Source organism: Dendropsophus ebraccatus, chromosome 2 (assembly GCF_027789765.1).
Source record: "Dendropsophus ebraccatus isolate aDenEbr1 chromosome 2, aDenEbr1.pat, whole genome shotgun sequence".
Classification (NCBI taxonomy): Eukaryota; Metazoa; Chordata; class Amphibia; order Anura; family Hylidae; genus Dendropsophus; species Dendropsophus ebraccatus.
This window is the reverse complement of record NC_091455.1, coordinates 5,867,958-5,893,417: the sequence shown is the minus strand read 5'-3', so window position 1 is coordinate 5,893,417 and position 25,460 is coordinate 5,867,958. Positions and strand designations below refer to the sequence as shown.

At 50.9% G+C, this 25,460-nt stretch overlaps 1 protein-coding gene across 3 annotated transcripts; it reads left to right on the top strand.

Annotated features, from left to right (window-relative positions):
• The first annotated feature begins 8,437 nt into the window (after positions 1–8,437).
• GFUS (GDP-L-fucose synthase) lies at positions 8,438–23,351 on the top strand. Of its 3 annotated transcripts, none has more exons than XM_069956983.1 (11): positions 8,438–8,696; positions 19,445–19,598; positions 20,439–20,553; positions 20,709–20,837; positions 20,908–20,981; positions 21,109–21,242; positions 21,315–21,379; positions 21,693–21,759; positions 21,855–21,934; positions 22,296–22,395; positions 22,959–23,351. In XM_069956983.1, the coding sequence occupies exons 2-11, from the start codon at positions 19,456–19,458 to the stop codon at positions 23,012–23,014; spliced, it is 963 nt and encodes a 320-aa protein (XP_069813084.1). In that variant the 5' UTR covers positions 8,438–8,696; positions 19,445–19,455; the 3' UTR covers positions 23,015–23,351. The 3 variants fall into 3 exon arrangements, with proteins under 3 accessions (XP_069813084.1, XP_069813082.1, XP_069813083.1); XM_069956981.1 differs by lacking the exon at positions 8,438–8,696 and adding an exon at positions 11,990–12,073; XM_069956982.1 differs by lacking the exon at positions 8,438–8,696 and adding an exon at positions 18,680–18,833.
• Positions 23,352–25,460: the final 2,109 nt, after the last annotated feature.

The following is a 25,460-nucleotide window of genomic DNA, read 5'->3' as shown; positions in this document are numbered from 1 at the left end:
AGAAAGACTAACCTGCCACCACCTGCAGCATCCACGGGTAAACACCAAACTAACTCATCAAGAGACAAGTCCTTTAATCGTGAATGTCCCATTCATAAAAAACCTCACTCACTAAACAAATGCAGAGGCTTCAGGTCCAAACCCATACAGGAACGCAAGAAAATCCTCACTGAGCTAGGAGTATGTTTCAGATGCTGCGCCTCATTGGAGCATATGGCTAAGGACTGTAAATCTGCCATTAAGTGTGAGGAGTGTCACAGCGACAGACATGTCACGGTTATGCACCTAACCCCACTCACCAGCGATTCATCGGCTGCAGTTACCAGTATTCCCACTACAAGCCATGGCGGGGAGCCTCAGAATCGTGCTAACTCTACTACTGATGTTTCCTGTTCATGCTTGGAGGTATGTGGGGAGAGCCAAAGGGACAAATGTTGTGCCAGAATATGTCTGATCAAGGTTTACCCAGAAGGACAACCAAAAAAGGCTCTAAAAATGTATGCAATCATTGATGACCAGAGCAACCGGTCCCTAGCCGGACCTAAATTCTTTGAAACCTTTGGGATTGAGGGACCCACAAAACCCTATACCTTAAACACCTGCTCAGGCAGCATAGAGACTTGTGGCAGAAGAGCACAGGGATTCATCGCTTCTCCCATCAATGGAGACACAGAGATACCCTTACCTACACTGATTGAATGCGACCAAATACCTGATCACAGGGATGAGATTCCTACCCCAGAAGCTGCATTTCACCAACCACACCTAAGGCACCTGACCAGTGTTATCCCACCCTTGGATATGGACGCCGAAATTCTACTTCTGCTTGGCAGAGACAATCTAAGGGTACACAAGGTGCGTCAGCAGTGTAACGGTCCTGACTATGCCCCATACGCCCAGAGACTGGACTTGGGATGGGTAATCATTGGGAATGTATGCTTGGATCAACCAGGAATTGACTCCTTTAAGACTTACGTGCACAGGGACGGACGCACATCTTGCATCAAGCCGTGCCCTCATCACTATAAAGTCAAAGAGAAACCTCCAGACCTCATACAGCTGCCTGACGTCATTCCCTCCCCCTATGCTGACAACTTGGGGAGATCAGTGTTCCTCACAACGAAGGATGACGATAAAGTAGCCTTGTCAGTAGAGGACAGAGACTTTGTCAAGATAATGGACAGTGAATTCTCTAAGGAGGAAACCAATCACTGGGTTTCTCCACTACCGTTCAGAGCTTCCAGGGTAAGACTCCCAAACAACCGGGAACAAGCTTTGCAAAGATTTAACTCTCTTCAGCGTTCCCTAAACAGCAAGCCTGAAATGAGAGAACACGTTGTCACGTTTATGGAAAGAATATTCCGGAACAACCATGCAGAACCAGCTCCATCTTTGAAGAAGAACGAGGAGTGCTGGTACCTACCTTCATTCGGAGTATACCATCCCAGAAAACCTAATCAAATTAGGGTTGTATTTGACTCAAGCGCCAAACATCAAGGTGTGTCTCTTAACGACGTCCTTCTCACAGGTCCCAATCTGACAAATAACCTTGTCGGAGTCTTGATGAGGTTCAGAAAAGAACCTTTTGCCATCACCGCTGATATTGAACAGATGTTCCACTGCTTCATAGTCAGAGAGGACCACAGGAACTTCCTCAGATTTCTGTGGTACAAGGACAACGACACCACCGAGGAGATGATGGAGTACCGCATGAGGGTACATGTATTTGGGAACAGCCCTTCACCTGCTGTAGCGACTTATGGCCTTCGCAGAACCGCCAAAGAGGGAGAGTCCCAGTATGGAAAGGATGCCAGAGACTTTGTAGAAAAGGACTTCTACGTAGATGATGGACTCAAATCATTACCTACTGAAGAAGAGGCAATTGATTTACTTAAAAGGACTCAAAGCATGCTGTACCAAGCCAAACTACGGCTACACAAAATCGCTTCAAACAGCCTGGCTGTCATGAGAGCCTTCGAGTCGGATGATCATGCTCCTGGATTCAAGGACATAAACCTGGGACAAGACTATCCACCAGTGCAAAGTAGCTTAGGCCTGAGGTGGGATCTGTCCGCCGACTCCTTTGGCTTTCAAGTAAGTCGTGCAGACAAACCCTTTACAAAACGCGGTGTCCTGTCAGTCGTGAACAGCCTATACGATCCACTGGGATTTGTAGCACCCATTACCATACAAGGTAAATCCCTACTGAGACAGCTTTCTGAAACCATCAAGGATTGGGATGCCCCCCTTCCTTCTGATAAAGAGCAAAAGTGGGAAGCCTGGAAGCAATCTTTGTATGGCTTGGATCAGATCCACATCCCAAGATGCTATGTCAAAGCCTCACTTACTGCCAGCAAGGGGAAAGAACTGAATATTGGCACCAAGCCCATCCAAGATCAGCTGGCAGAGAAGGGTTGCACCTGGATTTTCAATCCTCCTCATAGTTCCCACATGGGAGGCACCTGGGAAAGGATGATCGGGATCTCCCGCAGCATCTTGAACTCTATGCTTATGGATGTGAATTCTTCAAGACTCACACATGAGACTCTGGTTACTCTTCTCGCTGAGGTTTCCGCCATCATCAACTCAAGACCCCTTGTTCCAGTATCAATGGATCCTGAAGCACCAGCTATACTGACTCCAGCTACTCTTCTCACCCAGAAAACTGGGAATCAACTGACGCCAAGTAGAGAGTACACTCATGGAAACATCTACCAAAAACAGTGGAAACGTGTACAACACTTAGCGGATTACTTCTGGAACAGATGGCGAAAGGAGTATCTTGTGATTCTTCAAGGAAGAAGAAAATGGCAACACCAGAAACCAAACTTGAAGAAAGGAGACCTCGTATTGATGAAGGAACAACAAACCGAAAGGATGGACTGGCCTATGGGACTAGTTACAAAAGTTCTTCCCAGCAAGGATGGCAAGATCCGGAAGGTGGAGTTGAAGATCTCCAGGAAGGGTGAGACCAAAACGTTTGCAAGGCCTATCAACGAACTGATCCTGATATTGCCTGTTGAGGATGTTCCTGGCGGATGAACAGGACTGAACTTTCCTTTAAAGAACTTTATTCCTCAGTTATGAAACAGGATTATCTCACTGTTTATATTGCATATTAACATGTTTTGTTTCAGGTTCTGCACTATATTTCATAGAAATTAGTTTATAGTGAAATCCCCCTAAGGGAATTTCAGACGGGGAGTGTGCTGTTCTCCTCACTTATCTGTATGTTATTCAGATGTTTTATAACTGCATTGTTTACATTCATTCCTTGTTGTATTTATTACATGTATTCTTGTTGTGCTGCCATCTGCTGGCCAAGAGTTTAGACTCCCCTCCATTTTCGCATTTTTTGGTTCGTCCCTTAGTGGGTGTGTCTTATAGCCCAGTCTCCACGTCACTTCCTGTAGCAGGCATTCTTCATCCTGCTTCTGACTGGAGAAGTAGTGCTTGCTTGGGCTTATCAGAGTCATAATCTTCTGACCAGAAATTACAAGTGTCAGCAAGGTATCTTCTAGGAAAGCAGCAACAGCACAATATAACTACTATACTGCATCTGTGACTAAGCTGTATGTGAAGTTATTAAACTACGTTCTGCTCAATTTCCTACTCTACCTGACGCTTATTCTGGTTCCTGTCTGCCTCATATGCTGGAATACAAGGTAGGAATTCTCCAGTCAGGCCCACTAGTCAGATAAACCTTCACTCGCCGCATGTGGGGACAGAACACTGCGCACTTTTCAACAAATTAGAGATAGGGTACCGGATCCGCAGCGGATTTCAGCAAATCCAGTGTCAGTGCACCCCTATGAAAATACATACATGCAGCATGATTAACATGTAAATTAACCCCCCGCCGGCCGGAGCATACATTACCTCCTCCCCACTCAGGCTTGCTTCGGGTGTTCTCAGTGTCTGCTGGTCCCACTCAGCCAATCAGTGCGCTGTCCCACCGTAACCATTGATTGGCTGAGCGGGACGTTGATTGGCTGAGCGGGACGTTCTGCCGGGAACCTCCTGAAGGAGGTGATGTATGCTCCGGCCACCGGGGGGTTAACTTACATACTCGCAGCGGGATGTCAAGTATATATTCTCATTGGAATGCACTGACACTGGATCCGCAGAGGGTTTCACTGCGAATCCACAGCATGAAATCTGCTGCGGATCCGGTGTGTGTGAAGGCAGCCATAAAGTGAGAAAACCAGTGAAGTGATGGCCTGGAGGGATATAGCATGGCCTAGGCTATATTTCACCCCCTGGTATAGAATATATCCCCTGGGGTATACTGTATCCTGGGCCAGAACTGAGAAAACCAGTGACATGATAACTTGGAGGGATATAGTCTGGCCTGGTTTTTACACCCTCAAATATAGGGGAAGATTTATCAAACATGGTGTATAGTGACACTGGCTCAGTCGCCCCCGGCAACCAATCAGATTCCACCTCTCATTCCTCACAGACTCTTTGGAAAATGAAAGGTTTGATAAATCCCCCTCATAGAGTTTATCCCCCGTAGTATATTGTGGCCTGGGCTAGACTGTCCCCAGGTTTATAGTATGGCCTAGGCTATGTTACACCCCTGGGTGAGAAAACCAGTGAAGTAATAACATTATGGCCCAGAGAGATATAGCATGGCCTAGGCTGTTTTACACCCCCAGGTATATAGTTTATCCCCCGGGGTATACTGTGGCCTGGTTCAACATTAGATGGATATATTCTGGCCTGGATGGGTATACTCTGGTCTAGGCTATGTTACACCCTGGGTATAATCTGGACGGGGGTTAATCTGGCCTGCTACACCAGTATCCATCCCCATCTATGAGGTTCTCCCAGGATCTGTCATGCATCTATGAGGGTCTCCTGGTATCCATCCCAATCTATGAGGGTCTTACAGTATCCCTCCCCATCTACGAGGGTCTCCTGGTATCCCTCCCCATCTATGAGGGTCTCCCAGGATCTGTCATCCATCTATGAGGGTCTCCCGGTATCCATCCCCATCTATGAGGGTCTTCCGGTATCCCTCCCCATCTATGAGGGCTATGGGGGTCTACCAATACCTGTCCCCATCTATGAGGGTCTCCCGTTATCTCTCCCCATCTATGAGGGCTATGGGGGTCTACCAATACCTGTCCCCATCTATGAGGGTCTTCCGGTATCCCTCCCCATCTATGAGGGCTATGGGGCTCTACCAATACCTGTCCCCATCTGTGAGGGTCTCCCGGTATCCGTCCCCCATCTATAAGGATCTCCCGGTATCCTTCCCCATCTATGAGGGTCTCCCAGTATCCCTTCCATCTATGAGGGTCTCACAGTATCCGTCCCCATCTATGAGGGTCTCCCGGTATCCGTCCCCATCTATGAGGGTCTCCCGATATCCGTCCCCATCTGTGAGGGTCTCCCGGTATCTGTCCCCATCTGTGAGGGTCTCCCGGTATCCGTCCCCCATCTATGAGGGTCTCCCGGTGTCCGTCCCCCATCTGTGAGGGTCTCCCGGTATCCGTCCCCATCTGTGAGGGTCTCCCGTTATCCATCCCCATCTATGAGGGACTCACGGTATCTATCCCCATCTGTGAGGGTCTCCCGGTATCTGTCCCCCATCTATGAGGGTCTCCTGGTATCTGTCCTCCATCTATAAGGGTCTCGCGGTATCTGTCCTCCATCTATGAGGGTCTCCTGGTATCTCTTCCCATCTATGAGGGTCTCCTGGTACTCGTCCTCCATCTATGAGGGTCTCCCGGTACTCGTCCTCCATCTATGAGGGTCTCCCTGTATCCATCCCCATCTGTGAAGGTCTCCTGGTATCTGTCCTCCATCTATGAGGGTCTCCCGGTATCTGTCCCCATCTATGAGGGTCTTCTGGTATTGGTCCCCATTTGTGAGGGTCTCCCAGTATCCGTCCCCATCTATGAGGGTCTCCCGGTATCTCTCCCCAACTATGAGGGTCACCCGGTACTCGTCCTCCATCTATGAGGGTCTCCTGGTATCCATCCCCATCTGTGAGGGTCTCCCGCTATCCGTCCTCCATCTATGAGGGTCTCCCGGTATCTGTCCTCCATCTATGAGGGTCTCCCGGTATCTGTCCTCCATCTATGAAGGTCTTCCGGTATCCTTCCCATCTATGAGGGTCTCCCGGTATCTGTCCCTATCTATGAGAGTCTTCCGGTATCTGTCCCCATCTGTGAGGGTCTCCCGGTATCTGTCCCCATCTGTGAGGGTCTCCTGGTATCCGTCCCCCATCTATGAGGGTCTCCCGGTATCCGTCCCCCATCTGTGAGGGTCTCCCGGTATCCATCCCCATTTGTGAGGGTCTCCCGTTATCCATTCCCATCTATGAGGGTCTCCCGGTATCTGTCCCCATCTATAAGGGGTCTCCCTGTATCTGTCCCCAGCTGTCAGGGTCTCCCAGTATCTGTCCCCATCTGTGAGGGTCTCCCGGTATCTGTCCCCATCTATGAGGGTCTCCCGGCATCCTTCCCCATCTGTGAGGGTCTCCCGGTATCTCTCCCCATCTATGAGGGTCTCCCGGTATCTCTCCCCATCTGTGAGGGTCTCCCGGTATCCCTCCCATCTGTGAGGGTCTCCCGGTATCCGTCCCCATCTGTGAGGGTCTCCCGGTATCTCTCCCCATCTATGAGGGTCTCCCGGTATCCCTCCCATCTATGACGGTCTCCCGGTATCTGTCCCCATCTATGAGGGTCTCCTGGCATCCGTCCCCATCTGTGAGGGTCTCCAAGTATCTGTCCCCATCTGTGAGGGTCTCCCAGTATCCGTCCCCATCTGTGAGGGTCTCCCAGTATCTGTCCCCATCTATGAGGGTCTCCCGGCATCCTTCCCCATCTGTGAGGGTCTCCCAGTATCTGTCCCCATCTGTGAGGGTCTCCCAGTATCTGTCCCTATCTGTGAGGGTCTCCCAGTATCCGTCCCCATCTGTCAGGGTCTCCCAGTATCTGTCCCCATCTGTGAGGGTCTCCCAGTATCTGTCCCCATCTATGAGGGTCTCCCGGCATCCTTCCCCATCTGTGAGGGTCTCCCAGTATCTGTCCCCATCTATGAGGGTCTCCCGGCATCCTTCCCCATCTGTGAGGGTCTCCCAGTATCTGTCCCCATCTGTGAGGGTCTCCCGGTATCTGTCCCCATCTGTGAGGGTCTCCCAGTATCTGTCCCCATCTATGAGGGTCTCTCGGCATCCGTCCCATCTATGAGGGTCTCCCGGCATCCGTCCCATCTGTGAGGGTCTCCCGGTATCCGTCCCATCTGTGAGGGTCTCCCGGTATCCGTCCCTATCTGTGAGGGTCTCCCGGTATCTGTCCCCATCTGTGAGGGTCTCCCAGTATCTGTCCCCATCTATGAGGGTCTCCCAGTATCTGTCCCCATCTGTGAGGGTCTACCAGTATCTGTCCCCATCTATGAGGGTCTCCCAGTATGTGTCCCCATCTATGAGGGTCTCCCGGTATCTGTCTCCATCTATGAGGGTCTCCCAGTATCCGTTCCCCATCTGTGAGGGTCTCCCGGTATCCGTCCCCCATCTGTGAGGGTCTCCCGTTATCCATTCCCATCTATGAGGGTCTCCCAGTATCTGTCCCCATCTATAAGGGGTCTCCCTCTATCTGTCCCCATCTGTGAGGGTCTCCCGGTATCTGTCCCCATCTATAAGGGGTCTCCCTGTATCTGTCCCCATCTGTGAGGGTCTCCCGGTATCTGTCCCCATCTATGAGGGTCTCCTGGCATCCTTCCCCATCTGTAAGGGTCTCCCGGTATCTCTCCCCATCTGTGAGAGTCTCCCGGTATCTCTCCCCATCTGTGAGGGTCTCCCGGTATCCGTCCCCCATCTGTGAGGGTCTCCCGGCATCCTTCCCCATCTGTGAGGGTCTCCCGGTATCTGTCCCCATCTGTGAGGGTCTCCCGGTATCCTTCCCCATCTATGAGGGTCTCCCGGCATCCTTCCCCATCTGTGAGGGTCTCCCGGTATCTGTCCCCATCTGTGAGGGTCTCCCGGTATCCTTCCCCATCTGTGAGGGTCTCCCGGTATCTCTCCCCATCTGTGAGGGTCTCCCAGTATCTGGTTGTTCCCAGCAATCACAGTTCCACCACGGGAACAGACTATTAGTGCGGATTTATGGCGTCCGTGTTGGCTGCGACATATCCACCGCCTCTGGCTGAACTGTTTCTCTTGCTCTTTGATTACAGCTCCTGGCACCGGGCCCTCACCAGCCCGTCCATAGGGGCCACAAATGGGCTGCAGCCTCCCCTGTGGGGTGTTACACACTGTGACCACAGGGGGGCGCTGCAGATGAGCAATGGGTTTAGCTGCTGATCCCACCCAGGTTGTTAATCTGCGATTACGGAGCCGAGGCCATTACTATTGTCATGGTAACGAGCTCCGGAGAGGCGGCAGCTGCGTCCCAGGGGTCAGAGGGGACGCTGTCATCCCGGCCTCCTTAGGCGGATTAGCCGACCCCTCTCCCCCCTGTAACCCCCACAGGACCCCATCAAACCCCCAAACAATTATCCCTGACTGATGTGTAGGGACGGGAAGGGCGAGTTAATAGTTTTCGGATCAGACGCCGCGAACCGCAGCGCCGCTTCCTTCACCGCTGACCTCCGGGTTCATCACGGACACAGGAGATGCGGCGCCATCTGGTGGACGGGACAAGTACTGCACCCAGCAGCCATAAGATTAAAACCAAAGACAGGTGACGTGGACAAAACATGGATGATCTGGAGACAATTCTGACTGTCTGGGGGGATCAGGACGAGTGACCGGTTAGGTCTCAGAAAAGTGGTCTATCTGTACTGACACAGTCTCGCAGGTTATCTGTACTGACACAGCCTTGCAGGGTATCTGTACTAACACAGCCTCGCAGGGTATCTGTACTGACACAGCCTCGCAGGGTATCTGTACTGACACAGCCTTGCAGGGTATCTGTACTGACACAGCCTCGCAGGGTATCTGTAGGGACACAGCCTCGCAGGGTATCTGTAGGGACACAGCCTCGCAGGGTATCTGTACTGACACGGCCTCGCAGGGTATCTGTACTTACACGGCCTCGCAGGGTATCTGTACTGACACGGCCTCGCAGGGTATCTGTACTGACACGGCCTCGCAGGTTATCTGTACTGACACAGCCTCGCAGGTTATCTGTACTGACACAGCCTCGCAGGGTATCTGTACTGACACAGCCTCACAGGGTATCTGTACTAACACAGCCTCGCAGGGTATCTGTACTGACACAGCCTCGCAGGGTATCTGTACTGACACAGCCTCGCATGGTATCTGTACTGACACAGCCTCGCAGGGTATCTGTACTGACACAGCCTCGCAGGTTATCTGTACTGACACAGCCTCGCAGGGTATCTGTACTGACACAGCTTCGCAGGGTATCTGTACTGACACAGCCTCGCAGGTTATCTGTACTGACACAGCCTCGCAGGGTATCTGTAGGGACACAGCCTCGCAGGGTATCTGTACTAACACAGCCTCGCAGGGTATCTGTACTGACACAGCCTCGCAGGGTATCTGTAGGGACACAGCCTCGCAGGGTATCTGTACTGAAACGGCTTCGCAGGGTATCTGTACTGACACGGCCTCGCAGGTTTTCTGTACTGACACAGCCTCGCATGGTATCTGTACTGACACAGCCTCGCATGGGATCTGTACTGACACAGCCTCGCAGAGTATATGTACTGACACGGCCTCGCAGGGTTTCTGTACTGACACAGCCTCGCAGGGTATCTGTACTTACTCGGCCTCGCAGGGTATCTGTACTGACACAGCCTCGCAGGGTATCTGTACTGACACAGCCTTTCAGGGTATCTGTACTGACACAGCCCCGCAGGGTATCTGTAGGGACACAGCCTCGCAGGGTATCTGTACTGACACAGCCTCGCAGGGTATCTGTACTGACACAGACTCGCAGGGTATCTGTACTGACATGGCCTTGCAGGGTTTCTGTACTGACACGGCCTCGCATGGTATCTGTACTGACACAGCCTCGCAGGTTATCTGTACTGACACAGCCTCACAGGGTTTCTGTACTGACACGGCCTCGCAGGGTTTCTGTACTGACACGGCCTCGCAGGGTATCTGTACTGACACAGCCTCGCAGGGTATCTGTACTGACACAGCCTTTCAGGGTATCTGTACTGACACAGCCTCGCAGGGTATCTGTAGGGACACAGCCTCGCAGGGTATCTGTACTGACACAGCCTCGCAGGGTATCTGTACTGACACAGACTCGCAGGGTATCTGTACTGACATGGCCTTGCAGGGTTTCTGTACTGACACGGCCTCGCATGGTATCTGTACTGACACAGCCTCGCAGGTTATCTGTACTGACACAGCCTCGCAGGGTTTCTGTACTGACACGGCCTTGCAGGGTATCTGTACTTACTCGGCCTCGCAGGGTATCTGTACTGACACAGCCTCGCAGGGTATTTGTACTAACACAGCCTCGCAGGGTATCTGTACTGACACAGCCTCGCAGGGTGTGTGTACTGACACGGCCTCGCAGGGTATGTGTACTGACACGGCCTCGCAGGGTATGTGTACTGACACGGCCTCGCAGGGTATGTGTACTGACACGGCCTCGCAGGGTATCTGTACTAACACAGCCTCGCAGGGTATCTGTACTGACACAGCCTCGCAGGGTATCTGTACTGACACAGCCTCGCAGGGTATCTGTACATCTGTACTGACACAGCCTCGCAGGGTATCTGTACTGACACGGCCTCACAGGGTATCTGTACTGTTTGTTAATCCCATCCATTGCAAATCTTTGGTGCACGGACCACATTCAGGGGACATATAATATTACATCATGGGGGGATATTATACTATCAGGTGGGATATAATATTACATCATTGGGGGGGGGAGATATACTATCAGGTGACATATAATATTACATCATTGGGGGGGGGGAGATATACTATCAGGTGGGATATAATATTACATCATGGGGGGGGAGATATACTATCATGTGGGATATAATATTACATCGTGGGGGGGATATATTATAAGGTGGGATATAATATTACATCGTGGGGGGGGATATACTATAAGGTGGGATATAATATTACATCGTGGGGGGGGGATATACTATAAGGTGGGATATAATATTACATCATGGGGGGGGGAGATATACTATCAGGTGGGATATAATATTACATCATGGGGGGGATATATTATACTATCAGGTGGGATATAATATTACATCATGGGGGGGAGATATACTATCAGGTGGGATATAATATTACATCATGGGGGGGGGAGATATACTATCAGGTGGGATATAATATTACATCATGGGGGGATATTATACTATCAGGTGGGATATAATATTACATCATGGGGGGGGAGATATACTATCAGGTGGGATATAATATTACATCATGGGGGGGATATATTATACTATCAGGTGGGATATAATATTACATCATGGGGGGGATATATTATACTATCAGGTGGGATATAATATTACATCATGGGGGGGAGATATACTATCAGGTGGGATATAATATTACATCATGGGGGGATATTATACTATCAGGTGGGATATAATATTACATCATGGGGGGGGGAGATATACTATCAGGTGGGATATAATATTACATCATGGGGGGGATATATTATACTATCAGGTGGGATATAATATTACATCATGGGGGGGATATATTATACTATCAGGTGGGATATAATATTACATCATGGGGGGGGGAGATATACTATCAGGTGGGATATAATATTACATCATGGGGGGGGGAGATATACTATCAGGTGGGATATAATATTACATCATGGGGGGGGGAGATATACTATCAGGTGGGATATAATATTACATCATGGGGGGGGGATGTTATACTATCAGGTGGGATATAATATGAGGGGAGAGCAGCCACAGGTGTGTGATATAAGATATAATTCCCATATTAGCTGCAGGTGACTTCCCGCCAGCACTGCGAGGGTTAATAAGGGGGTGTGTCCGGACTACAGCTCCCGGCATGCACCTGACACGTCACACCCGGAAGTGCTGCCGCTGGATTGAATGACGGAGATTTGGCAACAGGTGACAGGTGAGCTGTGCGGTACCGTGTGCTGAGTGACCGGTGTGTACTGTGCGGGAGACCCGGGACGGGGGACTGTGGCGTCTTAAAGGGACAGTACACGTGCAGAGCCCATCCCCTCACTGTGCTGCCTGATCAGTGTCCTCTACTACTCTCTGGTATCAGCCATGTCAGGCTGGGGGGGGGGAGGTGACTGTAGGACAGGTATATACAATCTATTACTCTCTGGTATCAGCCATGTCAGGCTGGGGGGGGGGAGGTGACTGTAGGACAGGTATGTACAATCTATTACTCTCTGGTATCAGCCATGTCAGGCTGGGGGGGTGGGGTAGGACAGGTATATACAATCTATTACTCTCTGGTATCAGCCATGTCAGGCTGGGGGGGTGGGGTAGGACAGGTATATACAATCTATTACTCTCTGGTATCAGCCATGTCAGGCTGGGGGGGGGTGTAGGACAGGTATATACAATCTATTACTCTCTGGTATCAGCCATGTCAGGCTGGGGGGGGGGGTGTAGGACAGGTATATACAATCTATTACTCTCTGGTATCAGCCATGTCAGGCTGGGGGGGGGGGTGACTGTAGGACAGGTATATACAATCTATTACTCTCTGGTATCAGCCATGTCAGGCTGGGGGGGGGGTGTAGGACAGGTATATACAATCTATTACTCTCTGGTATCAGCCATGTCAGGCTGGGGGGGGGGGGGGACAGGTATATACAATCTATTACTCTCTGGTATCAGCCATGTCAGGCTGGGGGGGGGGGTGTAGGACAGGTATATACAATCTACTACTCTCTGGTATCAGCCATGTCAGGCTGGGGGGGGGGGAGGTGACTGTAGGACAGGTATATACAATCTCTTACTCTCTGGTATCAGCCATGTCAGGCTGGGGGGGGGTGTAGGACAGGTATATACAATCTATTACTCTCTGGTATCAGCCATGTCAGGCTGGGGGGAGAGGTGACTGTAGGACAGGTATATACAATCTATTACTCTCTGGTATCAGCCATGTCAGGCTGGGGGGGTGGGGTAGGACAGGTATATACAATCTATTACTCTCTGGTATCAGCCATGTCAGGCTGGGGGGGGTGTAGGACAGGTATATACAATCTATTACTCTCTGGTATCAGCCATGTCAGGCTGGGGGGGGGGTGTACGACAGGTATATACAATCTATTACTCTCTGGTATCAGCCATGTCAGGCTGGGGGGGGTGTAGGACAGGTATATACAATCTATTACTCTCTGGTATCAGCCATGTCAGGCTGGGGGGGGAGGTGACTGTAGGACAGGTATATACAATCTATTACTCTCTGGTATCAGCCATGTCAGGCTGGGGGGGGGGGGTGACTGTAGGACAGGTATATACAATCTATTACTCTCTGGTATCAGCCATGTCAGGCTGGGGGGGGGGGGTGACTGTAGGACAGGTATATACAATCTATTACTCTCTGGTATCAGCCATGTCAGCCTGGGGGGGGGGGGGGACAGGTATATACAATCTATTACTCTCTGGTATCAGCCATGTCAGCCTGGGGGGGGGTGTAGGACAGGTATATACAAGCTATTACGCTCTGGTATCAGCCATGTCAGGCTGGGGGGGGAGGTGACTGTAGGACAGGTATATACAATCTATTACTCTCTGGTATCAGCCATGTCAGGCTGGGGGGGGGGGGGTGACTGTAGGACAGGTATATACAATCTATTACTCTCTGGTATCAGCCATGTCAGGCTGGGGGGGGGGGGGGTGACTGTAGGACAGGTATATACAATCTATTACTCTCTGGTATCAGCCATGTCAGGCTGGGGGGGGGGGGACAGGTATATACAATCTATTACTCTCTGGTATCAGCCATGTCAGGCTGGGGGGGGGGGTGACTGTAGGACAGGTATATACAATCTATTACTCTCTGGTATCAGCCATGTCAGGCTGGGGGGGGGGGGGGGGGTGTAGGACAGGTATATACAATCTATTACTCTCTGGTATCAGCCATGTCAGGCTGGGGGGGGGGTGTAGGACAGGTATATACAATCTATTACTCTCTGGTATCAGCCATGTCAGGCTGGGGGGGAGGTGACTGTAGGACAGGTATATACAATCTATTACTCTCTGGTATCAGCCATGTCAGGCTGGGGGGGGGGTGTAGGACAGGTATATACAATCTATTACTCTCTGGTATCAGCCATGTCAGGCTGGGGGGGGGGGGTAGGACAGGTATATACAATCTATTACTCTCTGGTATCAGCCATGTCAGGCTGGGGGGGGTGTAGGACAGGTATATACAATCTATTACTCTCTGGTATCAGCCATGTCAGGCTGGGGGGGGGGTGTAGGACAGGTATATACAATCTATTACTCTCTGGTATCAGCCATGTCAGGCTGGGGGGGGGTGACTGTAGGACAGGTATATACAATCTATTACTCTCTGGTATCAGCCATGTCAGGCTGGGGGGGGGGTGACTGTAGGACAGGTATATACAATCTATTACTCTCTGGTATCAGCCATGTCAGGCTGGGGGGGGTGTGTAGGACAGGTATATACAATCTATTACTCTCTGGTATCAGCCATGTCAGGCTGGGGGGGGGGGTGTAGGACAGGTATATACAATCTATTACTCTCTGGTATCAGCCATGTCAGGCTGGGGGGGGGGGGGACAGGTATATACAATCTATTACTCTCTGGTATCAGCCATGTCAGGCTGGGGGGGGGGTGTAGGACAGGTATATACAATCTACTACTCTCTGGTATCAGCCATGTCAGGCTGGGGGGGGGGGAGGTGACTGTAGGACAGGTATATACAATCTCTTACTCTCTGGTATCAGCCATGTCAGGCTGGGGGGGGGTGTAGGACAGGTATATACAATCTATTACTCTCTGGTATCAGCCATGTCAGGCTGGGGGGAGAGGTGACTGTAGGACAGGTATATACAATCTATTACTCTCTGGTATCAGCCATGTCAGGCTGGGGGGGTGGGGTAGGACAGGTATATACAATCTATTACTCTCTGGTATCAGCCATGTCAGGCTGGGGGGGGTGTAGGACAGGTATATACAATCTATTACTCTCTGGTATCAGCCATGTCAGGCTGGGGGGGGGGGTGTAGGACAGGTATATACAATCTATTACTCTCTGGTATCAGCCATGTCTGGCTGGGGGGGGGTGTAGGACAGGTATATACAATCTATTACTCTCTGGTATCAGCCATGTCAGGCTGGGGGGGGAGGTGACTGTAGGACAGGTATATACAATCTATTACTCTCTGGTATCAGCCATGTCAGGCTGGGGGGGGGGTGACTGTAGGACAGGTATATACAATCTATTACTCTCTGGTATCAGCCATGTCAGCCTGGGGGGGGGGGGGGACAGGTATATACAATCTATTACTCTCTGGTATCAGCCATGTCAGGCTGGGGGGGGGGGGTGACTGTAGGACAGGTATATACAATCTATTACTCTCTGGTATCAGCCATGTCAGGCTGGGGGGGGGGGACAGGTATATACAATCTATTACTCTCTGGTATCAGCCATGTCAGGCTGGGGGGGGGGGGGTGACTGTAGGACAGGTATATACAATCTATTACTCTCTGGTATCAGCCATGTCAGCCTGGGGGGGGGGGGGACAGGTATATACAATCTATTACTCTCTGGTATCAGCCATGTCAGGCTGGGGGGGGGGGGGGGTGACTGTAGGACAGGTATATACAATCTATTACTCTCTGGTATCAGCCATGTCAGGCTGGGGGGGGGGGGGGGGACAGGTATATACAATCTATTACTCTCTGGTATCAGCCATGTCAGGCTGGGGGGGGGGGGGGGGGGACAGGTATATACAATCTATTACTCTCTGGTATCAGCCATGTCAGGCTGGGGGGGGGGTGTAGGACAGGTATATACAATCTATTACTCTCTGGTATCAGCAATGTCAGGCTGGGGGGGGAGGTGACTGTAGGACAGGTATATACAATCTATTACTCTCTGGTATCAGCCATGTCAGGCTGGGGGGGGAGGTGACTGTAGGACAGGTATATACAATCTATTACTCTCTGGTATCAGCCATGTCAGGCTGGGGGGGGGTGACTGTAGGACAGGTATATACAATCTATTACTCTCTGGTATCAGCCATGTCAGGCTGGGGGGGGGGGTGTAGGACAGGTATATACAATCTATTACTCTCTGGTATCAGCCATGTCAGGCTGGGGGGGGAGGTGACTGTAGGACAGGTATATACAATCTATTACTCTCTGGTATCAGCCATGTCAGGCTGGGGGGGGAGGTGACTGTAGGACAGGTATATACAATCTATTACTCTCTGGTATCAGCCATGTCAGGCTGGGGGGGGGTGTAGGACAGGTATATACAATCTATTACTCTCTGGTATCAGCCATGTCAGGCTGGGGGGGGAGGTGACTGTAGGACAGGTATATACAATCTATTACTCTCTGGTATCAGCCATGTCAGGCTGGGGGGGGGGGGGGTGACTGTAGGACAGGTATATACAATCTATTACTCTCTGGTATCAGCCATGTCAGGCTGGGGGGGGGGGGACAGGTATATACAATCTATTACTCTCTGGTATCAGCCATGTCAGGCTGGGGGGGGGGGGTGACTGTAGGACAGGTATATACAATCTATTACTCTCTGGTATCAGCCATGTCAGGCTGGGGGGGGGGGGGGTGTAGGACAGGTATATACAATCTATTACTCTCTGGTATCAGCCATGTCAGGCTGGGGGGGGGGGGGACAGGTATATACAATCTATTACTATCTGGTATCAGCCATGTCAGGCTGGGGGGGAGGTGACTGTAGGACAGGTATATACAATCTATTACTCTCTGGTATCAGCCATGTCAGGCTGGGGGGGGGGGGTGACTGTAGGACAGGTATATACAATCTATTACTCTCTGGTATCAGCCATGTCAGCCTGGGGGGGGGGGGGACAGGTATATACAATCTATTACTCTCTGGTATCAGCCATGTCAGGCTGGGGGGGGGGGGTGACTGTAGGACAGGTATATACAATCTATTACTCTCTGGTATCAGCCATGTCAGGGTGGGGGGGGGGGACAGGTATATACAATCTATTACTCTCTGGTATCAGCCATGTCAGGCTGGGGGGGGGGGTGACTGTAGGACAGGTATATACAATCTATTACTCTCTGGTATCAGCCATGTCAGGCTGGGGGGGGGGGGGGTGTAGGACAGGTATATACAATCTATTACTCTCTGGTATCAGCCATGTCAGGCTGGGGGGGGGGGGACAGGTATATACAATCTATTACTCTCTGGTATCAGCCATGTCAGGCTGGGGGGGAGGTGACTGTAGGACAGGTATATACAATCTATTACTCTCTGGTATCAGCCATGTCAGGCTGGGGGGGGGGGGTGACTGTAGGACAGGTATATACAATCTATTACTCTCTGGTATCAGCCATGTCAGGCTGGGGGGGGGGGGGGGGGGACAGGTATATACAATCTATTACTCTCTGGTATCAGCCATGTCAGGCTGGGGGGGGGGGGTGACTGTAGGACAGGTATATACAATCTATTACTCTCTGGTATCAGCCATGTCAGGCTGGGGGGGGGGGGTGTAGGACAGGTATATACAATCTATTACTCTCTGGTATCAGCCATGTCAGGCTGGGGGGGGGGGAGGCGACTGTAGGACAGGTATATGCAATCTATTACTCTCTGGTATCAGCCATGTCAGGCTGGGGGAGGTGACTGTAGGACAGGTATATACAACCTATTACTTTCTGGTATCAGCCATGTCATGCTGGGGGGGGAGGTGACTGTAGGACAGGTATATACAATCTATTACTCTCTGGTATCAGCCATGTCAGGCTGGGGGGGAGGTGTAGGACAGGTATATACAATCTATTACTCTCTGGTATCAGCCATGTCAGGCTGGGGGGGGGGGGGGAGTGAAGGACAGGTATATACAATCTATTACTCTCTGGTATCAGCCATGTCAGGCTGGGGGGGGAGGTGACTGTAGGACAGGTATATACAATCTATTACTCTCTGGTATCAGCCATGTCAGTTAATGACACAGCAGCTTCCCCTCCTCTCTGGTCAGTGGTTACTGGATGCATCTGTGACAGACCCTCAGCCTTGCTCAGTATATATGGAGGTGTTTCTATTCACTGATTGTAAGCAGAGGTCCTGCAGGTCTGCTGTATGGATCCAGTGATCCCTACCCTTATTCTGCTGTCTCCTCCTTCCTCCCGGAAAGTGTTACCCTCAGTCCTGGGAGAAGAATGCAGAACGCCTCACCAGGCTACAGGGTGGGACTACAGGTACAAGCATGCCATGTCACCCACCATATAGTGACTGCAGTGGCTGATAATAGCGAGCAGTAGAGGTTTATTCATAATTCAGGATCTGTGGGGAAATAAGTAATGGGGGATGCTGCATTACAAGACTTAAAGGGGAACTCCGGATAAGAAGAACTTGTTTTTTATAAAGTTCTATAGATGTGTCTGTACAATGTGTTACTGTATCTGTACGGTTCTGCCACACTGGCAGCTGATAGAAATCCAGGAAGTGGAAAAAAAAGCCTCTGTGCCAATTCATTGTCTCCTGCTCCTTCTGCTCTCCCACCTTAGGAGACAAATCCTCCATGCCTCTGTCTCACATTGTGTGTGTTTGCTGAGCACAGGCTGATGATGCAGACAGGGGGCAGAGTGTGATGTCACAGGAGGCGCGGCTGGATCACCCAATCCCCTGAGTGATTCACCATCTCTGACCGGCCAGAAGCAGGTGCAGCACTAATTTTACTGATTGTAATGGGTGGGGGACTGTGATGATCAGCTGAGGGAAAGCATTGTATTCTGGGAACTGCTTGGCCTGGAAGGACAGAAACACAAAACAGACCCAACCCCTCCCCCAACCAAATGGATCTTTGGTAGTTTTGAAAGTGGGATAGACAAGTAAGTAATGCGTTATGCTTCTGCAGAATTTTCATTTTTTTTAACTTCTACCTGGAGTTCCCCTTTAAGGGGTTCTCCAGCGTTAGGGCACGTTCACTCTACGGAATCCGGGCGGATAACTTGCTGCTGACTCCGTTGCTCTCCGTAGACTCCATTTTATGGTCATTCTTTGGGGGGGTGGGAGGCGGAATCTGTCTGACCATAGAATGGAGTCTATGGGTCGGGCGGAGAGAAGTGTGTGTGTGGGGGGGAAGGCACATGACCTGGAGACGAGAGTGGCGCTGTCTCATAAAGAAAACAGCCATGTTTTCCCAATGTTGGAGAACCCCTTTAATAGTAATGGGATTTCTGCTGCCATGTGACGTGGGGGTGATGGTGGAGCCATTTGGTGCTATGTGACGGGGGTGGAGTAAGATGAGCCGCGACTATTATTTTCCATAGGATAAACCACAATGGCAGAAAATAAACCAAAGCGGATTCTGGTGACGGGCGGTTCGGGGCTGGTGGGGAGAGCGATCGAGAGGGTGATAGCGGACGGAGAGGGGCGACCGGACGAGACATGGATCTTCTTATCCTCCAAGGACGCCGACCTCACGTGAGTGCAGAATGTGTGTGTGTGGCCGCCTGTGTGTGTGTGAGGCCGCCTGTGTGTGTGTGAGGCCGCCTGTGTGTGTGTGTGGCCGCCTGTGTGTGTGTGTGGCCGCCTGTGTGTGTGTGTGGCCGCCTGTGTGTGTGTGTGGCCGCCTGTGTGTGTGTGTGGCCGCCTGTGTGTGTGTGTGGCCGCCTGTGTGTGTGTGTGGCCGCCTGTGTGTGTGTGTGGCCGCCTGTGTGTGTGTGTGGCCGCCTGTGTGTGTGTGTGGCCGCCTGTGTGTGTGTGTGGCCGCCTGTGTGTGTGTGTGGCCGCCTGTGTGTGTGTGTGGCCGCCTGTGTGTGTGTGTGGCCGCCTGTGTGTGTGTGTGGCCGCCTGTGTGTGTGTGTGGCCGCCTGTGTGTGTGTGTGGCCGCCTGTGTGTGTGTGTGGCCGCCTGTGTGTGTGTGTGGCCGCCTGTGTGTGTGTGTGGCCGCCTGTGTGTGTGTGTGGCCGCCTGTGTGTGTGTGTGGCCGCCTGTGTGTGTGTGTGGCCGCCTGTGTGTGTGTGTGGCCGCCTGTGTGTGTGTGTGGCCGCGTGTGTGTGTGTGTGGCCGCCTGTGTGTGTGTGTGGCCGCCTGTGTGTGTGTGTGGCCGCCTGTGTGTGTGTGTGGCCGCCTGTGTGTGTGTGTGGCCGCCTGTGTGTGTGTGTGGCCGCCTGTGTGTGTGTGTGGCCGCCTGTGTGTGTGTGTGGCCGCCTGTGTGTGTGTGTGGCCGCCTGTGTGTGTGTGTGGCCGCCTGTGTGTGTGTGTGGCCGCCACGGTACATGGTCTGTAGTCATTAGTGGTCTTTCCTCTCTCACTTTGCAGGAATGCTGCGGACACTCGGGCGCTGTTTGAGATGCTCCGCCCCACACATGTCATCCATTTGGCCGCTATGGTCGGGGGACTTTTCCGTAACATGAAGTTTAACTTGGATTTTCTGGTAAGACTCTTCCACAGCACAAAGGTGGTATAAGAGGGGGGTCTGCCGGGTGGGATGTGGCTGGGGGGGAGAGGTTTCTGATGTGGGGTGATGGGAGGGGTATCCGCTGTGAGATCCGCTGGGAGTTGTAGTAGCAGCTGTGTTCTCTTTCCTAGAGGAAGAACCTTCAGATTAATGACAATGTGCTGCATACCTCCTACGAGCTGGGGGTCCACAAGGTCGTCTCCTGCCTCTCCACCTGCATCTTCCCAGACAAGACCACCTACCCCATTGATGAGACCATGGTAAGTGGAGGGCGCCCCCTGGGGTATGTCCGCCTGTCGCTCTCTCCGCTCATCCCCATCTCCCCTGCAGATTCACAATGGGCCTCCGCATGATTCCAACTTCGGCTATTCCTACGCCAAGAGGATGATTGACGTCCAGAACAGGTGAGGGTGGACGTGAGAGGGGCCGACGCCTGCGGGGTAACTGAGTCCGGATGTCGTCATAGTTGCAGCCATAGTGATAGCCTGTATGTATCTCCTGGTCAGTGACTGCCGTCTCCCCTCCCCCCAGGGCTTATCACCAGCAGCACGGATGTAACTTCACCGCCGTCATCCCCACTAACGTCTTCGGTCCCTACGATAACTTCAACATTGAGGACGGTCACGTCCTGCCGGGACTCATCCACAAAGTGTATCTGGCTAAAGGTAAGCTGCCCCCCCCCTTCCCTCTGGTGATGACCGGTGGCTAAATAACCCAAATGTAACTTGTGATTACAGAAAATGGTTCCGCACTTTCCATCTGGGGCACCGGGAAACCACGGCGGCAATTTATCTATTCTCTGGTGAGTTCTGCTGGTGCAGCCAATGTCCATACATTACTGGTCCTGTATTATACTCCAGAGCTGCACTCACTATTCTGCTGGTGGGGTCACTGTGTACATACATTACTGATCCTGAGTTACATCCTGTATTATACTCCAGAGCTGTGCTCACTATTCTGCTGGTGGTTGGTAACATCACATATCACAGAATGTATAACACCAGTGAGATCATTGTGCAGACACTGAACAAGTAGGGAAAGACACCTCTGTCTACACAGAGCACACCCCGCACTATAGCTGCAGTCACTTTTTGTTGTGTTTCTCCTTCCTCCAGGATCTCGCTCGCCTCTTTATCTGGGTGCTGCGGGAATACGACGAGGTGGATCCCATCATCCTCTCCGGTGCGGTTGTAATAACACACACTTATAATAACCTGTGTGTATATGTATATATAAAATGTAATTTATTGGTATAATAACCTGTGTGTGTGTTACAGTGGGGGAGGAGGACGAGGTCTCCATCAAGGAGGCGGCAGAGAGCATAGTGTCCGCCATGGCCTTCAAGGGTGAAATTATTGTATCCTGTGAACAAAAAGGAGACCCTGCTACACGCCACTCACCTCCGGAGCTGCAATCCCAGTACTTACACTCCGCTCGCCTCCAGAGCTGTAATCCTAGTACTTACACTCTGCTCATATCCAGAGCTGTAATCCCGCACCCCACACTCTGCTCATCTCCAGAGCTGTAATCCTAGTACTTACTCTTTGCTCGCCTCCAGAGCTGCAATCCCAGTACTTAATCTGCTCTTCTCCAGAGCTGTAATCCCGCACCCCACACTCTGCTCGCCTCCAGAGCTGTAATCCCAGTACTTACGATCCAGTCATTGTTGCGATGCCCCCCGTCCCCTCCATGTTCGTTTCTCTTAACCTTGCGCTCAGTTTGACAGCACAAAATCTGACGGACAATTCAAGAAGACTGCGAGCAACAGCAAACTGCGGAAATACCGGCCCGACTTCACGTACACCCCATTTAAGCAGGGTAAGTGACTGAACACCAGGGGGCGCCACTCGGACATCTCCATAGAGTGAACGAGAAAAAAAAACTTCTTACATGGTCTGTTACCATTTTGTCTCTGTCTGTGGTCTCCATGGTAACAGACAACATGCTCTATGTAGTCTGATCCTGCATTTTGTACAGTGTTCGGCAGCAACTCCTAGCATTCCCTTATAGTCATCAGTGGTTGGGACATGCTGGAAGTCCTTAGTTCTGTCACAGGTCAGGTTACAGAGATTGAATGGAGTGTGGCTGCGAAATCAGACTACAATAGGTTAGTTTGTAGTCTGTTACCATGGCGACACATGGCTCTGTATAAAAGCTGTAGAAAGGAAATAGATTTTTTTTTCTTTCTTCAAAACAATTGTACGATTGGTTGGCGTCTCCTATGACTATTGCTGAGGATAGTGGTGGTCGGGGTTGTCGGAATCCTGTGGACCGGCTCTTACAGGTGTCATGGCGGGTCTTCCTGCCTTGTGTCCCCCTCCCCCACCTGGTAATGTCTCGCTCCTCTGTCCAGTCACTGATCTCTTGTGTTCTCCCCACAGCCGTCCAGGAAACGTGTGACTGGTTTAACGCCAACTATGAGCAGGCCCGGAAGTGATCGGCTTGGTGAGGATGGATGCGCCAATCAATCAGATGTCAGCGACTGTTAGGATATCTCTGGTTTTGGGTTTCTGGTGTCTTCTGTGGGATCATCACCCCCATCATCTACCTCCCCCAACTGTGGACGTCCAGATGTGAAGGGTCGTTGGGTGTCAGATCCTATGTATCTATGCAAATCACAGGGTTCACTTACTTACTGAGCCGGGGGAGGCCTCCCATGCAGATAGTCCTGTGTACAGCAGCGCCTCCTTGTGGTGGAAGACTCCAGCAGTGTTCTCTGTGGACATGTTGGGGGGAGTAGTCTCTCCAGCTTAATAAATTCTTTTTGCCTTTTCTGTGCCGTCTCCTGTGTGATGATGTCATAAACCCTCGCCCCGGTGCAGTCTCCTGTGTGATGATGTCATAAACCCTCGCCCCGGTGCCGTCTCCTGTGTGATGATGTCATAAACCCTCGCCCCGGTGCCGTCTCCTGTGTGATGATGTCATAAACCCTCGTCCCATCTACTCTTGGATCATCTGGGTGATGGGCGGATAAATCGCTTGTTTAGTGAACGACAAGTGAGGGTTTTTTTTCTTGGTGATTTATCATCTTCTTAATGTGATGGTCTCTATATACTGTACAATGGTCGACTCCAAAGATGCGATCAATGATGTAGCTTGATCGCTGCCGCGTTTACACCAGAAGATTAACGCTAAGGGTCCAATTTACACAAAGATTCTGCCAAAGATTTGAAGCCAAAGCCAGAAACAGACTGTAAACAGAGATCAGGTCATAAAAACTGAAATTTCTCCTCTTTTCAAATCCATTCCTGGCTTTGGCTTCAAATCTTTGGCAGATAATCTGTCAGCTAATCTTCCTGTGTAAATGGACTCTCACATTTGAATGATATAACAATTTTATTGCTCAATAATCCTCCTGTGTTAAAGAACCAATCACGGCAGGCTTTTTTTTTTTTTATATTCCTGCATTCAATTCATTTTCCTTTTTAAACAATTTTTGAAACTATATAATTTTGTGGCCCTGTTCTTCATTTATTCATATTTTCCTTCACTGTTACGCGCCGGCGTGCGACAGGAAACTCCCGGCATGCTGAGCGGCGGGAAGGGCTCCGCTGAGCGGCGGGAAGGGCTCCCATGAGCCTTTGCCCTCCGCTCTGTGAATACACGGTGATCTCTGGCTATACAGCGGGAGATCGCTCTGTATGTCGTTCTGACTGACCCTGTTAGTCTAACCATGAAGATACAGACTGCAAAGTCAGTCTGTATCTTATACTTTAACTGATCACACACACAGGACTGTATACAGTGTAACTGATCACACACACACGGCTGTATACAGTGTCACTGATCATACACACACACTCCACGGACTCTTGTTTTGCATATTTAAATTTTTGGGGGCATCAGTGGAGACTCTTGATTGATACTTCATTGGAATTTTTTTCGCTGTTCTCCTTGAGTTCACTGATTACTGTGTTTTGTTGGTTGATTTTTCATTGCCCCAACTAGCCAGAATCCTACCCCACACTGACGAGGGGCAAAAACCCCGAAACGGCTGTTTGTGGGTGGAAGCCTGCCTTTGCAAGCCCTTGTCATGATCGCAATACTCGCACCTTGAGTTAGACATTGACAAAAGGGGCCACCCTGTTGTTTCCCTGTCTATGTTCCAATACTCGCAACCGAGTGGGACTTAAGGGGTTATTTATCAGGGTGGTGTGGTGCTCTCCCCATCGTGGAGGCACCCCGTTGGCAACAGGCTACTAGTGTAACTGATTATACATACAGGGCTGTATACAGTGTAACTGATCACACACACGGCTGTATAGAGTGTAACTGATCACACACACAGGGCTGTATACAGTGTAACTGATTACACACAGGACTGTATACAGTGTAACTGATTACACACAGGACTGTATACAGTGTAACTGATTACACACAGGACTGTATACAGTGTAACTGATCACACACACAGGGCTGTATACAGTGTAACTGATCACACACACGGCTGTATACAGTGTAACTGATTACACACAGGACTGTATACAGTGTAACTGATCACACACACAGGGCTGTATACAGTGTAACTGATTACACACAGGACTGTATACAGTGTAACTGATTACACACAGGGCTGTATACAGTGTAACTGATCACACACACAGGGCTGTATACAGTGTAACTGATCACACACACACGGCTGTATACAGTGTAACTGATCACACACACACACAGGGCTGTATACAGTGTAACTGATTACACACAGGGCTGTATACAGTGTAACTGATCACACACACACACACAGGGCTGTATACAGTGTAACTGATCACACACACAGGGCTGTATACAGTGTAATAGAACACACTTCTATCTTGGTTACCTGTTATTACACTATAGCTGCTCAGAGTCTCTGCACTCAGGGGAAACTCACAACTATGAGGCAG